Source organism: Myripristis murdjan, chromosome 3 (assembly GCF_902150065.1).
Source record: "Myripristis murdjan chromosome 3, fMyrMur1.1, whole genome shotgun sequence".
Lineage (NCBI taxonomy): Eukaryota > Metazoa > Chordata > Actinopteri > Holocentriformes > Holocentridae > Myripristis > Myripristis murdjan.
The window spans coordinates 16439276-16457581 of NC_043982.1; the positions used below are offsets into that span (position 1 = coordinate 16439276).

Here is an 18306-nt window from a genome sequence, read left to right on the forward strand (position 1 = left end):
GTTGCATGTTTTGTTTTTTTGTTTATTTATAATTTGGCCCATTGAGTGGATTTGGGGGACGGAGGGCCTGCTGATTTGGGTCTCTCGTACTTTTGTTTTGTCAGCCGCCACACGCCATGAGGAGAGCCAGCCGCCACACGCCACGAGGAGAGCCAGCCGCCGCACGCCACAAGGAGAGCCAGCCACCACAGCGTAACGGCGAGGCCATTTGCCGGACTGCATGCGTACCATTACAACGCGGGACTACACTCCCTATGGACTCTGAGGCCCTGGTGGACTGTTCCCCACCCATCATTGACTTTGTTGCCTTGTGGTGAAATTTTTTTCTTGGTTTTAACTTGTCTATTGTCAATTGCCATTTTTTAACAAAAACAAAAATACAACTATTTCCCCCTCTTAAATTGCGTGCTGTCCTTCATCAGAAACTCCCCAGTAGAGGTTGGTCTTTGATTTTTTTAACAGATACACTTTCAGCCGCCCTCTAGGGCATGACAAATTTTGGCGTTGTCGGCAGGATTCTCTACTGGGTTGAGTGACTGATTTGGACAACATGCAAAAGGGAAATACCCCGGCCGCAGGGCCATCAGTTATGATGATGCCATTTGTTATGGGTGGCCCATGGGTACAAAAATTCAGTGGTGGGTGTTCAGAAGCTAAATTGGGGGAGTGGAAGCTCCAGGTAGAGACTATGCTCAGCTTCCAGCCACTAACTGACTCCCAAAAAGCAGACTTTGTACTGGGCTTGTTAGAGGGAGAGGCTAAGAGGGAGATATTGACTCTGGAGAGGCGATGCAGAGATACTCCAAAGAAAATATTTGATGTGTTGTTTGTATTGTATGGTGATAATACTCATGCTCATACTCTCAGGACGCAGTTTTTTAACTGTCGACAAGAACCACAACAGTCACTAAGATCCTTTTCTATTCGTCTGAGAGAGCTCTTCTCCAGGCTAAAGCAGAAAGACGATAAGGGGCTTGGGGAAGGAGATGTACTGCTGCGGGACCAGTTCATTATGGGGCTACGAGAGGGCCCCATTCGCCAGGAGCTGCGCCGGCTGGTGAGAAAGACCCCAGCACTGTCCTTCGATGAGGTCAAAATGGAGGCCCTTGCATTGGAGGAAGAACAGGAGGACGACTGGCCACCTTCTTCCTGCATGGTGGTGGGAAACCAGGTGCCCCGTCCCCAACCCACGGTAATAGACTGGAAACAAGAGTTCAGAAAGGAAACCCTCCAAGAGGTAAAAGAACAGATGGCTCAAATGACAAAGACAATTTTATCAGAAACTCCCCAGTAGAGGTTGGTCTTTGATTTTTTTAACAGATACACTTTCAGCCGCCCTCTAGGGCATGACACAGTCAGTCCTGAAAATTGCAAAAACTTTAAATGTGTCCCCAAGTGGAGTCGCAAAAACCATCAAGCGCTACAACGAAACTGGCACACATGAGGACCGACCCAGGAAAGGAAGACCAAGAGTCACCTCTGCTTCTGAGGACAAGTTCATCCGAGTCACCAGCCTCAGAAATCGCAAGTTAACAGCAGCTCAGATCAGAGACCAGATAAATGCCACACAGAGTTCTAGCAGCAGACCCATCTCTAGAACAACTGTTAAGAGGAGACTGCGCCAATCAGGCCTTCATGGTCAAATAGCTGCTAGGAAACCACTGCTAAGGAGAGGCAACAAGCAGAAGAGATTTGTTTGGGCCAAGAAACACAAGGAATGGACATTAGACCAGTGGAAATCTGTGCTTTGGTCTGATGAGTCCAAATTTGAGATCTTTGGTTCCAACCGCCATGTCTTTGTGAGACGCAGAAAAGGTGAACGGATGGATTCCACATGCCTGGTTCCCACTGTGAAGCATGGAGGAGGAGGTGTGATGGTGTGGGGGTGTTTTGCTGGTGACACTGTTGGGGATTTATTCAAAATTGAAGGCACACTGAACCAGCATGGCTACCACAGCATCCTGCAGCGACATGCCATCCCATCTGGTTTGCGTTTAGTTGGACCATCATTTATTTTTCAACAGGACAATGACCCCAAACACACCTCCAGGCTGTGTAAGGGCTATCTGACCAAGAAGGAGAGTGATGGAGTGCTGCGGCAGATGACCTGGCCTCCACAGTCACCTGACCTGAACCCAATCGAGATGGTTTGGGGTGAGCTGGACCGTAGAGTGAAGGCAAAGGGGCCAACAAGTGCTAAACACCTCTGGGAACTCCTTCAAGACTGTTGGAAAACCATTTCAGGTGACTACCTCTTGAAGCTCATCAAGAGAATGCCAAGAGTGTGCAAAGCAGTAATCAGAGCAAAGGGTGGCTATTTTGAAGAAACTAGAATATAAAACATGTTTTCAGTTATTTCACCTTTTTTTAAGTACATAACTCCACATGTGTTCCTTCATAGTTTTGATTCCTTCAGTTAGAATCTACAATGTAAATAGTCATGAAAATAAAGAAAACACATTGAATGAGAAGGTGTGTCCAAACTTTTGGCCTGTACTGTGCATGGGTTGTCCATTCACACTACTAACCCCACTATTTCATTATAAAGCAAGAGTACAGCTTTGAATTGCATTCAATTAAGTACGCAGGCAAGTTACTTTGCTGGGGTGAAAGAAGATGCATTTACAAAACTTAACTTACTATTCACACAAACAGCTGAGGCAACTGCATCCTTGGCTGTTTCCTTCTTCATTAAGTCCTTATAAAATGGATAGTGTGTGTTGTAGAGCTAAAAACAAAAACAACAACAACAACAACAAAAAAAAAAAACTTCTACTTTGAGGATCAATGTGTTATCCATCCTTGTAGCTCCAGATTTCACAAGAGTTCTGGCCAGTGCTGTCATTTCTCTACATAAAAGTTGTTTGGAACTGCTGTTTTACCAAAATAAAGCTACAATGATATTGTTCTGATGGGCTGTTCATTTGATTAGATAACCCAAAATACAACTATACCATAAACTAGTTAAACAGACATCATGATAGCCTGATATTATGATGATAGATTACCAAAATGCAGTAATATGGTGTATGAGAATAAGGTGCATGACACTTACAGTTTGGTAACTCATAAATGGAAACTGCAACTGCTGATACAGAGCTACAAGTTGCCTGCAAATGCACCATCTCACAAAAGTGGATAAATATCAAAGTCAGGTGAGTATTTGGACTTGAAAATTAAGATATTCACAATAACAAAATGCAGCAATTAATTAAATATGTCTTGCCTGATGTGAAAAAGTATGTTTAGCCAAAAGTGCATTTTTTCTGTACTTTCTGCCTGCAGCATGTGGAAAAAATAGGCTCTGCAGCTTAAGTAGGAAAGAACACTACTTATGCAAATTTCAGGCAGTGAGTGAAAGGGTCAACAAATGAAAAGCTGGTGTATGTTTGGTTGGCATTGCCACAACTTTTCAGATACACACCATCAAGGCAACCAGAATTTTTCAAGCGAAGCATTACAAGTGTATACCTGATGTCACTGGGCATTCACTGTCACAGAATCAGAAAGAGCTGCAGCAGAAGGCAACAAGCTCAATTGGTGGTACTGTTAGGGCAATTTGCAGGGATCTGACGAGTGTGACGTCCGCGGGGAGGCCAGGGGTGCTGGTCTTGAACACAGATGGAATTCCTTGTTATTAAAAGTAAACCTTTTTCTGGTGCAAGTGAACTCTTAAATGACTCTCTATCAGAAACTTTACTGGGCAACCTGTCCAACATACACAGTGTTATTTGTGACTTTGTTAGCTCAATGTTGGCCAGTTCACAGACACTCACAGACACTCACACTCACAGACACTCACACTCACACACACACACACACACACACACACACACACACACACACACACACCACAGTAACAAGACCTTGTTGCTGTGTGGTGCAAGCAGAGCTAGCATTATTAGAGATAGATTCATACACAAATGGCATGGCATGATGTTGTGAATGGCAGGTCATTCATGGTTTGTGTGTTATTGTGTCATTTTGCAGTTCACACCGTTGGTGCTGTGGACACCATAGCGAGCATAAACCAGCCTTTAACCTAACGCTACCTGGCAATGACCTCTGTGACCTCAAAAACACACTTTTGGCCATAACTTAAGAATTCGTGTGCTAATTATGACAAAGTTTCACACAAATGTCAGATACACTATAATGATTTCATGACATTTTGTATCCAAAAGGTCAAAGGCTAAATTCACTTTTACATCAAAATGGACTGCAAAAACACTTTTCTGGCTATTATTCCAGGGTTTCATTGTATCAGCAAGTGGAACAAGGGAGATGGGCAGCCAGTGCATGGCATATCAGCACAAAAGCAAACACAACATTCATACATTCCACCACCACCTAGCCTACAGCGGATGTGTTGCGGCTGAAAGCCATCCTCTCAGCGTTCAAGCAGAAACTATTCGCTGCAGTGATTGGTTAATTCCGTTGTCAGTATTTCATGACGTATGGCCCAGTACCCGCCTAACTCCCTCCGGACAATCCAAGCTAGCATCAACAACAGATTCCTACAGGAGCCGCAGATTGAATATGTCGATGTGCGTTTTTTCCCCCTTTCCTCGTTCATTTGATCTAGGTGGTGGGTGAAAATGTCTAGGCGGTGCGCCTAAGAAATTATAAGGCAGGGAAAACCCTGTATTCTATGCCAAAACTCAGCATTTTCACTTCACTTCCTCTACTCTTCACTTCCTCAAGCTCATTGGTTGCACTGATACTGAGCTTCAGGTCATTAATGTTGCACCATGTGACAAAGCTCTCTATCAGCCCTCTGTACTCTTCTGTAAAAATAGTCTCTAAGTGAACGGAATTATACATGTTAGTATAGTGATAACTTTCATTTCGCCAAAAATTACACTTAGTAAAGTCTTCAGTACAAATATTAGATAAGTCTGAACAGACATGGATGTAAACTTGATTGGTTGGCAGAGGCTTACAACTGTGAAGCAGTATATGTAGTTTAAACTGTCCTTTGTGCACACACACAATAATAAATTGGCTCTCTTTAAAGCAGAGAGTTACACTATATTACCAAAAGTATTCGCTCACCTGCCTTTGCTCATACTATGAACTGAAGTGCCATCCCATTCCCAACCCATAGAGTTCAATATGATGTCGGTCCACCTTTTGCAGCTATTACAGCTTCAACTCTTCTGGGAAGACTGTCCACAAGGTTGAGGAGAGTGTTTATAGGAATTTTTGACCATTCTTCCAAAAGCGCAGTGGTGAGGTCACACACTGATGTTGGTCGAGAAGGCCTGGCTCTCAGTCTCCGCTCTAATTCATCCATGCACTGGTGCACAGTCATGTTGGAAGAGGAAGGGGCCCGCTCCAAACTGTTCCCACAAGGTTGGGAGCATGGAATTGTCCAAAATGTTTTGGTATCCTGAAGCATTCAAAGTTCCTTTCACTGGAACTAAGGGGCCAAGCCCAGCTCCTGAAAAACAACCCCACACCATAATTCCTCCTCCACCAAATTTCACAGTCGGCACAATGCAGTCTGAAATGTACCGTTCTCCTGGCAACCTCCAAACCCAGACTCGTCCATCAGATTGCCAGATGGAAAAGCGTGATTCATCACTCCAGAGAACGCGTCTCCACTGCTCTAGAGGCCAGTGGCGGCGTGCTTTACACCATTGCATCCGACGCTTTGCATTGCACTTGGTGATGTGTGGCTTGGCTGCAGCTGCTCGGCCATGGAAACCCATTCCATGAAGCTCTCTGCGTACTGTACTTGGGCTAATCTGAAGGTCACATGAAGTTTGAAGCTCTGTAGCAATTGACTGTGCAGAAAGTCGGCGACCTCTTTGCACTATGCGCTTCAGCATCCGCTGACCCCTCTCCGTCACTTTACGTGGCCTACCACTTCGTGGCTGAGTTGCTGTTGTTCCCAAACGCTTCCATTTTGTTATAATAGAGCTGACAGTTGACTGTGGAATATTTAGGAGCGAGGAAATTTCACGACTGGATTTGTTGCACAGGTGGCATCCTATGACAGTTCCACGCTGGAATTCACTGAGCTCCTGAGAGCGGCCCATTCTTTCACAAATGTCTTGTTTCACAGTCTGCATGCCTGAGTGCTTGATTTTATACACCTGTGGCCAGGCCAAGTGATTAGGACACCTGATTCTGATCATTTGAATGGGTGAGCGAATACTTTTGGTAATATAGTGTATGAATAGCATCATCATCAGTATATAAAATAATAATGTAAAGATGTCCTAAGGAGGATGAGGGATCCTATAACTTTTCATTATAAAGGTCTGCTTGAGGCAAACATCATGCCCACAACCCACAAAAACTACCTCATAAACATCCTAAATATCCTTTGCTTAATCCTTAACATTGTAAAAGCTCCAAACAACTACAAAGTGAATGATTTATTACAACAATAAGATGGATGACTAATTGGTAAGACATCCTAGAAAGGTAGCTCAAATAAAAAAGAAAACATTTTACAGAGTCATTTCAAAATATCTGTCTGTAATGATTAACTGAACTTGAAAGAATACACTGAGTTTTGGGATATAAGCTCTTTGATCAGTGTATTGTTGTGCTATACTGAACACAGAAACTGAAACTGCTGCCAGCCTTTGATCAACTGCAAGATGATGAAAGAACTTATTGACAAAAACTATGCATTACACATTATATTAATGAGGTATCATAGGAGGGGAACACAGTGTAAACAGCTGGCAGAGGCTTTCAACCTTTAGCCACATGTGAGATGGCCACCACAAAAAAAACCTGTTTGTTTTCGATTATTTTCAGGTTTCTTGGGGGTTTTGATACATTCTTATTTGTGTTTTCTTTAATTCATTATCTCAGCACTCAAATGTTGCTTCAGTGTTTTGTTTTTGGATGTTTCAACATACAAATCTCCCAGATCTTGGACTTTTAGACCTACAGGTTCAAGTTCATGTATTTATATAGCTCTTCATCACAAGTATGTCTCAAAGAACTATACAGAGGACGAGCCTACATAGACCTGAACTGATTGACAATCATAAAACATAATGATGAAACACAAAGACAATAGGGTCATTCCATGTCATTTCACCAAATTTTCAGGACATCCCACGCACTTGGGTCTCAAAAAATTCTGAAAAATTCACTAGTTGTTCCTTATGTATCCAATAGGCACACTGTAAAATTTTAGTTTACTCGGATGGATACTTTTTGAGATACGGCCAATTTAGTGAGGGGAGTATGTGTTGATTTTGGTGAAATTTTCACGCGTCCTTATTTTTCCTCCATTTTCAGGTGTCAATATCTCAGGAACTACACCACATAGGAAACTGAAATTTGGTATGATAATACACCTCCACCTACTTTCTCAGAATATACAATATATATCTGTCATACATCATAACTGGTAGGCATACCCGCACCTCAAAAATGGAAAAAAAATTATGCAGGTTTTGTGGTCAATCATGTTTGGGCCTTCAAAAAAAAAAAAAAAAGGACATGCCAAAATCGCACCAAAATCAACACATACTCCCTTCACTAAATTGGCCGTATCTCAAAAAGTATTCATTCGAGCAAACTAAAATTTTACAGTGTGCCTATTGGATGCATAAGGAACAACTGGTGAATTTTTCAGAATTTTTTGAGACCCAAGTGCGTGGTGAAATGACGTGGAATGACCCAATAAGCAATAGCTTATGACAGGCCACAGTGTATTGTGATGTAATAACAATATATCACAGCCTGGAGTGAGCTAGTGCTTTCATAAAACGGTTAACAAGTATGGTAACATGAAAGTTACAGACACGTTCAAATTTAAACTGTTTTTATTAACATTTCTGTAGAGCCTTCATAAAGCATTGTTCTTACAAATAAATGCACCCTCATGGCAACCTGCACATAGTGCAAGGCGGCAGTAACACAAACATATACACATATGTGTGTATATGTAATATAAAATAATAGTCCCACTTTGTCCAGTCACTGAGTTTTGGTCTGCAGTAGCTCTGAAGAGAGCTTTCGCACTTGTGGCCACTTACAGCCATAGTCTTTCTCATGTCAAGACCCACATCAGGTAGTTTCTGAATCGTGGTGCAGTGGAGGCAGTGGTTAGTGTATTTCTGCTGCATTCCTGCTTGCCTGCATATTCTGGACAACACTGTTGCAAGACAACTGACTCACGAGTGTACCTGTAACACAAAGCAAATTACACTTTTTACATTTTGGTTTAGGTCATTAACAGCCAGGATAACCAATAACCTCACATATAGTTATAAATAAATTTTAATAGCTCTATGGCACCCTAATCTAAGCTAAAAGAATATGCACTAGGACTACTTACCAAACACCATGGACAGTGCACATCACTTTTCTTTTTGGGCTAGTCCGGCCGAGGGTAGGTGAAGATGAAACTGGGCAGAGAGGATCGCCAGGAAGTTCAAACATGAATCCTGTTGTGCTCTCTTTATTATTCTCTTGTGGGTCATTGTGATTCTTTGTATGCTCATTAAAGGCCAGTGTTGCATACTTAAGCCCGTTTTCAGCTCTTTTGATGGTGAATGACGTGGGTTTGAGCTGCCGGTTACCCTCATTTCCCCTGCACCTGAGGTGTAGTTGAACATCAAACCACACTTTGTTTACTAACCCCTCCGGAGTGCTGGGATCTAGCACCTTCTTTATCGCTTTGAAGCCGTCTTCTGACTTGACACATGATGAACTGTCATGTCGAGTCCTTACTTTCCAAGGGTTTTCACTACGCCAGCGAATACACTGTTGCATGTTGTAAACTCTGTGTCTTCGAGGACCACCACATTAATGACCCACCACTGAGTGGTGGGTCATGAATGTCTTGGTTAAGTGCTGCACAGAGACCAAAATAGCTGCTCAGGCCATAGAGGTCTCGCACAATTTCACTGACCCCCTCTTTTGACAGTGTCTTAAGGTCTAAAACTACACATTTATCCTTACACCAGTCCTCTCATTTCAATTTTTCCTCAGTTTGTTGACCTCCTTTTCATGTATGCATGTTGACTTTTAGGTTCAGCAGGTGACAACCCCACCCCCACCCCCCAAAGATATGCAATCCTCAATCTACTCCTCCAAAGTAAGGCCACCATGGATGCTGAAGCTGACTGTTTGCTGGCTAACTAACTAGTTTGTTGGGATACCCCCCCCCCCACCTCCCTCAGTTTAAATGAAATTTATATAAAAAAAAAAAAAGTGAGTGAAAGAAAAGAAGTACTAGTCTGCTGTCATAAAAGCAGCAGGTGGAAGACAAACATCTGTGTGGGCATACTCGCTCACAAACACAAGCCCATGGCCCTGTGCACACATACAACTCTGTTCCTTTATATAGTACAGTGCAGGTTTAATTTGGTCCTGTACATTTACAGTGAGAAATAGTGAGAAACCATATTTCACTCCTCAAGTATGTTAAAATTTTGCAGCATCTACAGTATGTATTCAAAAATAAACAGTCATCTTCATTAATCAGGTGGTGGTGTAACTTGTGAATATTTACCTTTCCTAACAGATTCCTTTTCTAAGGCTTTGTTTACATTCCATGTCCGAGGTACATACTGCAACGCTTTTTGCTTAGAGCTTGCTCAGTGAATACTGTAAGCAAACTAAATGAAGCCACCAAGCAAAATATCATTTGCTGCAATATTTATATATTTTTGTATTTTTATATAGAGATAATGCATTTTAGATGAAATGTTGATCTGAAACTTCCAGTACTGTCCACTGTGTAACAGGATTAATATTTGATTCAGAAATAAAAACAATGTTATTTACTTGAAATCAGACCAAGTGGCAACCTAGAGGCAACTGTTAGCAGTAAACACAAAATGAGCTTGTGTTGAGCTCTGACTAAAAATAAAGGTAAGAGACACAGCATGACCAAAAGTCTGGAGTGCACAGCCTCTATAGCACTTCAGGGAGGTGGCGGAAAGGTGCAGGAAAATAATATGGGTGGGTGGGCTTTGGGTAGTGAGAGAACAAGAATATTCCCATAAGAGCTTTTGTTATGATGTCTCAATCCCCCAACCCTCGCCCACCTATTTTGGTCTCCAGAGTGAGTCCCCCGACACCAACCCCCGTCATTCCTCCAAGTGTAGTATTTTTCTTTCTGCAACAGTGTCACAAGTGGCCAGGCATGGACATGGAACAAGGTGAGACCTTTTGGATTGATTGCAGTAAACACTGGTGGTGCTCTTCACAAGAGATCAAACTGCACTCACACACACCTGTTTTTCCCGTGGGATGCACATACTGCCGCATGCAATAATTATTGAAATGACTTCTCACTCACTCGACGGCTCAAATCTGGAATCATACAGCTAGAAAATATTCATTAAAGACAAAACTGTAATACCAATCTTATGTAGGAGTGAATATGCGTGTGCATATATGAGTGTTTGTACTTGTGTTCAGATTGTGTGTGTGTGTGAGAGAGAGAGAGAGAGAGAGAGGGAGGGAGCATGGCAAAGAATGAAGAGAGGAGAGATGCAGAGAGGGGCATTAAACAATCTAGGGTGGGAAAAATACAGCACAAGAAACACAAAGTGAATCAGAAGGAGGCAACAGTTGTTCTATCTGTGAAATACTCATGTTAAAGCATAAGCTGTGCCCTATTCCTTGCAGTCACCTCCTGCTCTGTCTTTTTCTCATTGTTATCTCAGAGACAGGTGTGGCAGAGAGGCACCCAAAACATAGGCAGGAGAGAGGATGATGGGTGAGATCACAGTCCATCATAATTTTCTGAGACAAATCGGTCCCACCGGGAGACAGCCCTAATAACTCCACTCCTGTATTTTTTTCCCTTACAGCCTCCAGAATGCTTCAGGGAATTAATGAGGATTGTAGCTCGCTACCTGCCACCACGCTGGCCAGCTGCTGCGTCCGGGTGATGGGGTAGACACTGCGTGCCTCCACAATGGCTGAAGCTATTTTCCTGGCGTGTCTTTCCTCCCCGTATGTAGTGAGGATGGACGCAAGAGCCTGTTGATCTAAGGCATTCACAACGTCAGCAGCGCAGGGCATGTTGGGGTACCTACGCACAAAGAAGAGCCCAATTAAGGAGCTTGACGTCAGGTCCTTGCTGACAGTGGCAAATCCTGACAACTCTGAGATAAAGCTGGAAACCTATATGGCTGACAGTTGTGAGTAAAATGACTGAGGGGAGAAGAAAGGGAAAAAAAACAGCTTGTGCAACAACTAACAAAGGTGTTTTTGTCTTAGCTGCTGGGTGACTACTTTGAGCTGATATTGGAAATCACTACAATAAATTCTTTCAGCCATTTTGACAGAACATTTGAGTTTCTGTGAAGCAATATATACTTGAAAGAATTCATGGTAGTATAACATCTATCTGTCTCTCTATTTCTCTATCTATCTAACATCTCAGTGAAGTCTGCTTAAAAATATTTATAATGCCTAAACAAAAGTTCCAGCTATCAGTTACATGGCACAGTCATTAGAGCCAATTTAACTTATTAACACCATTTGTCAGCTTCTATAAGGTGTTCATGGGCAGTGCAAAAGAACAGAGCAATTTAAACACAACACAACTGAAGACATGCTTTGAGGATGAAAATTTGATTTCTTCATTCTCTTCATTATGTATACAACCTTTTAATTTTAAATTAGTTACTACTGGCTTAACATGATATTATAATTTACTTACATGGCAAGTAAAACATTAATTACTTATATTCCATATAGTAGGTAGAGAGTAGGCAGACTTGTAAAATGTTTATAATGACTAAATCGCTTATCTTAACAGAATAGTCTAAGAGCCTTACTAGTGGTCTGCAGACCAGGACAAATTGATTTGGGCTGTCTGAGTAAATGACTTGAGTCAGTGACATTGTAATGTCTGGAGGCCTGTGCTGTTAGTAATAGGACTAAATACTAAGTTTGTAGTGGTGGAAAGTATGTTGTAAGTATGATGGTATGTTTACACCTGAGTAAATTCTTCCCAGAAAATCTAAATTACAAGAATACCGTGCCTGTGCTACTTTACAGTGAACACATGACAGAAGCTACAGTGTGCCATAATTTAACATTGTGCTACTTAACTCTGCAATGCTTCAGTAAAGCATTCTTGCTCTTAGCAGTTACCCTTTTCCTTTTTCTACTTTGTTGTCTACACACATTTCTAGGCTGCTGTTGCTCTTCAGAGGTTACACATGCAGTAAATATGTTCTATAGCATAAATGCAGGGTCAGCAGATGAAAACAAATGTCTTGCTTCAAACTGCGTAGTAAACATGTGTTTATACATTATGTCTACCATGTTTATACTGAAAGAAATGGCAAACCTGATGATTCATTGCCATAGCCTTATATTGTCTAAAACAGTGGTTCTCAATCTCTTTTGCTTGTGAACCCATTAAAACACACCAGTGCCTGCTCGCTACAGGTTGCATATGCAGAGTGGTGAACAGTCCATCTGTTCAGGCTGTTTCATTTGCTTAATTATTAGAAGAGGCATCACATTTTAAAACTGCTCAGTATTTCACAAGAAAACAGAAAAAAAGAGTAACATGAAAAAAAAACAACAAAAAAAAAAAACGATAATGATAATTTTGCATATTAAAAATGTTTTTTTTCCCCCTTTTGCTCATGTCTTAATCATCTTGTGATCCCCCAAAACTATCTCATGATTATCTCATTATCTCATGTTTGAGAAGCATTGCCCTAAAAGATATGAACGCTGATAAGCACACTAGTAAATCAGATTTTGGCAGTTACCAGATTATAAAAATGGTCATATAAACAGAATAGAGGAACAGTGAAACACTAACTTTGGCTAAACACTGGTAAACCATCATTTATCCGTGGTGCCCAAAACACATGTTTACTATAGTAGCCTATGTAGTTTGGAGAGACATTTGTTCACATCAGATGAGCCTGAATCTAGGTTACTGAAAATATTTACTTCATGTGTAACCTGTGAGGATCTACAGCAGCCTAGAAACGTGTGCAGGCAACAAGCCCAAGCAGAAACGACAAAGGAGGGTGTTAATAAAAAAAAGAGACTGCTTGAGTAAAGCATTGCACAGTTATGTGGTGAAAACTTAAGTTTTGTCATAACTTCTCCATGTCATGTCATGTGTTTACAACCATGGCATGTGCATATTTTATTTGTTCTGGGAAGAATTTACTCCAGTGTTACATCGTCCCACCACTACAAACTTAGTGCTTAGTCCTAACACTAACAACAAAGGCCTCCAAAAAGGACAAAAAGGTAACAGGACTGTTAGACTCTGATCTGGGTTATATTACCAAATTTCCCCCTGAGGACAAATAAAGTATGATTGATATTTTGGTAATACCAATCAGATATTAACTGAGGTGAATAGAAAGTGAATCAGGACTTTATTATTGGACGTGTGTAACTATTTATATACATTTACAAGTCCACTTAATCCAGTGGGAAGTAAAACTCAGTAACATGACATGATGCATCTTAAGTTAAAATGAGAAATGGACAATAAATAAATAAATAAATAAATAAATGCATACACACACACACACACACACACACACATATGTATGTATATATATATATATATATATATATATATATACATACAGATAAAGGTGATATGAAAAAACAGATAAAGGTGGTCTTTTTTCTCATAGTGACATCTGTGTGATTCTTGAATAAGTTATGATGGGAGCACAATGATTCAAGGCTGGTTTGACACATTAGACCCCTGTTTAATTGTACTCGTGGAAATAAGTTAAGTTGCACTACAAATACATGTAAATTGTAAATAATTTATATTTGATTTAAAAAGTGAAAAAGTGTGTAGATTTGTTGTGGTTGTGAGTTTGGTTGGGAGGCTATTCCACTGTTTTATGGCAGTGAAGATGAAAGATGATTTACCAAAAGCAGTCTTAGGTTGTGGGATCCTGCACGCCCCCTGAGTAGTTGATCTAGTGGCTCGGGTCATTATTTCAGAGTTCAGAGTCACAAACTGTCTCAGAGGGGGAGGAGCATCATTATGGATGATCTTAAACAGTAGCCGAACATTTGAGTACATGATCAAATTTTCAAAAGTCAGCATCTTATACTTATCAAGAATATGACAGTGATGATAGTTTCGGGATTTCTTATCATGGGTTTTGAGGGCGTTTTTGTATAGTGATTCAAGAGATCGTTGTGTTGTTTTGCCTGCTTGTGACCAACTTGACATGCAGTAAGAAAGGTGAGAGAGTATCATTACATTCAGGTATGTATTTGATGCTTCAAGTGTCAGAGAACTCCTTATGTGTCGGTAGTTAGCCATGTTGAACTTCAGCGAGTTAGCTAGTTTTTTCGCGTGCTTCTTAAAGCTTAAGGTCGGGTCAAGTGTGACTCCTAAATATTTAATTTCACGTACATTCTTAATAGTTTGCCCATTTACATAAATATTTGGGCAATCTCTCAACTCATAACGGTTTGTGAAATACATGCTTACAGTTATGGAGTAACATAACATATGGAGTCATGTTATGTTTTCATGATTAAATATGTAGTTTGGTTATACTGAAATGATGTATTTTCTATTTCCCATATAGTCCTGCACCAGTTGCAATTGCATAAACTATTCATAAGCACCATGCACATAGACTTGTATATATTGGTTGTAGCCCCATGGACAAAGTGGCCGAAAATAAATGAATAAATAGAATAAATTAAAATAAAACAAAATAAAAAATAAAATAAAATAGAGGATTGTGAAATAGTTGTTTTCCCCAAAACTATGAGCAAATGCACGAAGTGTTAATAAGATGTTAAAGATCAGGAATACAGGGTTGCTACATGCTGCTGTCTTTATATATTAACAGAAAACTGCATTAGTACTGACTGCACATCTGGTTTCAACCTGACTGAGTGATGGCTGACTCAGCAACAACAAAATCACAATTCTTTCAGCAGTACCTTGGTCTCCCTGTGATACATTACAGAGGCTGACTCATCAGATTTATTTTTTTAAGCTTGACACCAGTAGAGATTACTAGAGCAGCATTTTTAATATAATCATGGGCTTATAACACTGAAATGCACTCATTTGGACTTTCTCTTCTGTCGGCGACCTCTACTCGGAAACTTTTGTGCTTGGGCCGAACACTCAAGAGCTGTGTATTCCTTCACTGGGTTCAAATGTCAAATGTGCACACTCCAAGTGACAGTTTGACTCTTTTTAATGGGATGTGTTGACAAGAGTGAAGTATCAAGACTGGCATACTGGGCCGACACCAGTTGGATTCCCCTGGATAGACAATTTCCACTTTAGATGAGGACCAGTAATTAATCCTGTGGAAATTAATATGGATTAATAAAGCCAATATAGATCATACAGAGCTTACTTAATCAATCTAATCTTCCAAAGTAGGGTCTGGTCAGACTAGACTTGAATTTCCATCTTGAGTTGTAAGACATTGCCTTTGAGGGGTGATGAGGAAGCGCTGCGTGTTAAGTTGCATCCTCTAACACCTTGAACGGGCAGGTAGACGGGTCAAGGCTATGTTTCTGGATCACAGCAGTGCGCTCAACACCGTACAGCCTCATCTGCTGTTCAACAAACTGATGAATCTTGAAACCAATTCTATTCACTTAGTTAATTGTGTCTCTGGTCATTTCACTGACAATATTTTTGTTTGCTGACTGTATTGCAATAGAAGCTCCGTGCACATTTCCCGACAGACACCAGCACCACTAGTTGGCGCTCCCTGGAGGTGTGCCTTGACTTGCTGTAATGAATGGAGAACTGCATTAGAGCTGGGCAATATATCAATGTTATATTGATATCCTGGTATAAAACTAGACATCATGTGGGATTTTGGATATCATAATATTGTGATATGGCATAAGTGTTGTCTTTTCCAAGTTTTAAAGGCTCCATTACAGTACACATATGCAATTTTCTGAATATAGTAGTCTGTTCTAGCTGTTCTATTAATTGCCTCCTGTTTGGTCATCAAATCCACATTACTACTGAATGTTGATCAAAAATCACATTGTGTAAATATTAGTCAATCCTTACAGTACTGTCACAATATCAACATTGAGGTATTTGGCCAAAATATCATTTGTTATAGGTTATTATTATTATTATTATTACAGTGTTTCAGGCAGAACTTTCTTCAGGGTTCAAATCCTCAAGACGGCTCTGCCTGGCACATCAGCTCGTGAATAAACCTGAGTAAAGGAGTTGGACTATGCAGTCTTCCCCCAAGTCTTTTCCCAAGGCATGCCTCAAAGGTGTGAACTATCCCTGCCACTATACATACTGTAGATAAATGAGTGTCATATCCTGCTTAATTTTTTTTCTTAAATATGGTGATGACGCTGTTAGCTGGGTTTTGAAGGTCAGATGAGTCATCTCTAGTGTGCTAAGCAAAAAAAAAAAAATAAAAAAAAAATAAGTATTTCATTCAGTGGTACAGGTGAATGGAAGAACTTGAGAGATGATTCGTGATCTCAAAAGGGATCAAACAAAGGTGCCATACACAAAGATCCATAGGAGTGCAGTTCAGCAGGTACAGTCTTATACATATTTTGGCATGGAGACTGACAACAAATTGAACAGGGAAAAAGGTAAGAAACTTTGTACAAAACTCAGCTGTTTTCAAGGCTGATAGCCACAATAGCTGGTTTATACATGTGTTTTCCAGAATACTGTCATTTGGGTTGACTTGCAAGTGCAAGATCAAGTTGGCAGCAGAGGTCATTGGGCTCAGTAAACGGGATCAGTAGACCAGATCTACAGTGATGTCATTCTTAAAAAAGTCAAACACATGCTAAATGACCTGTCCACCTTCTCCACTCAAAATCGTGTAGGAGCAGCCAAAACCAAACAAAATGCAGAAATCGACAATGCAAAATGTTTTGTGCATGACCAAATCACAAAGTGCTGGAACTCTTATGTTCCTGTTCGGTTTATTAGGAAGGTGGATGGGAGTTATGTTTTTACCTTTGTTTGTTTGTGAGCATGATAATTCAACAACTTATGGACAGATTTGGATAAAAATTCATGGAGGGACTGGTAATGAGTGAAGGATGATTTTGACAGTATCTAGGTCACAGGTCAAGGTCAAGGTCAAAATTGACTTTATGGACAATATCTCCATAGCAAACTATAGCAGAGAGATGCAGCTAGGTGCTGATGGAGATGATTGAATCCTTGCAGAGGATTGTGCAGGGTGGTGGAGGTTGCTGTCTCTGCCTGCTCTTGTTATTATTTTTCATGCAGTGAAAGTGTCTGTATCACAAAAACTGGAAGAGCTGGAAAACCCGAACTTGGCAGGTAGGTTCTGTTGTGTGGGTAGGACCTTATTTACACAAATGTGTTACACTTACAGAGGCGCTATAAATCATGAATGCCTAATGCTATTATGGCCAAATTTGGAGGTAATGTGCAGGTGTGTACTCTGATGCACCATGCCAATTTTGGTGGCATTTGACCCACAAGTGGTGTTATAACAGCTGGATTAATTTTAAATGGTCATAACTCAATAGCCCTTAGTCACAGACAATTGATTTTTTTTTTTTTTTTTTTTATTACACCCCTTAGGTCAGTACACCTCAAATCATGCAGAACATGCATGCTAACCCTAACCCTAACCCATTTAACAGTTCTCTGTGTGTGGTTGATTTAGGGAGAATTTTTGTTACTGGAATTGTGCACCTTTTTGTGATGGGCCACACTCACCACCATACTCCCTTTTGGCCAGTTGGTGTGATTTGTCGGTGTCCATTTGTTATGCATCTTTTCGTGATAGGCCATACCCACTGTCACGCTCCATGGCTCATGACAAGTCTTCCATAAACTCTTACGGAGTTACGGAAACAGCCTGCTAACAAACAAACAGAGGGAACGGGATGAACCACCATCCAATTCCATTGGGGATTGTACATATAGACACACAGTATCCTATAGAAACTAGAACAGCCAGGGCTGTGCTTGCCAGACCCTGTGCCTGGCAATACTCAGATGTCACCACTAGGTGGCTTCAGTAGATTAGTTCTGCTGCTTCCCTAGCGATGCTTAACGTTGCCACTAGCAGGCGCCACTCTCTTATTTCTGAAAAAAGTCCGTAAGTCTATAGATCAGTAAGTCAGTGAGTGACATAACGATTTTTTTGGCCTTCCCTCCAAGCAGAGATGCGGCAGTTAATTAGTGTGTGTATAGTGGCTATGTCCACTAATAAATAGCCTAGCAATACCTAATAATAGCAACAAATAGCTCATGAATTATTTGGCATTTGTATGTGATAAACCTTTTACGGTATATATTTGTGTTTCTTTACAACAGTACAACAAGTATGAATCAGTGAT

General features: G+C 40.7%; 1 protein-coding gene across 3 annotated transcripts in view; it reads right to left on the reverse strand.

The window, feature by feature from the left end:
* Positions 1–18306, reverse strand: part of mettl15 (methyltransferase 15, mitochondrial 12S rRNA N4-cytidine) — a 110628-nt gene that overhangs the window by 19411 nt on the left and 72911 nt on the right. For all 3 annotated transcript variants that reach the window (XM_030046246.1, XM_030046255.1, XM_030046264.1), the window contains one exon: positions 10848–11026. In XM_030046246.1, coding sequence (XP_029902106.1) covers positions 10848–11026 — 179 coding nt within the window. The remainder of the gene's footprint in view (positions 1–10847; positions 11027–18306) is intronic.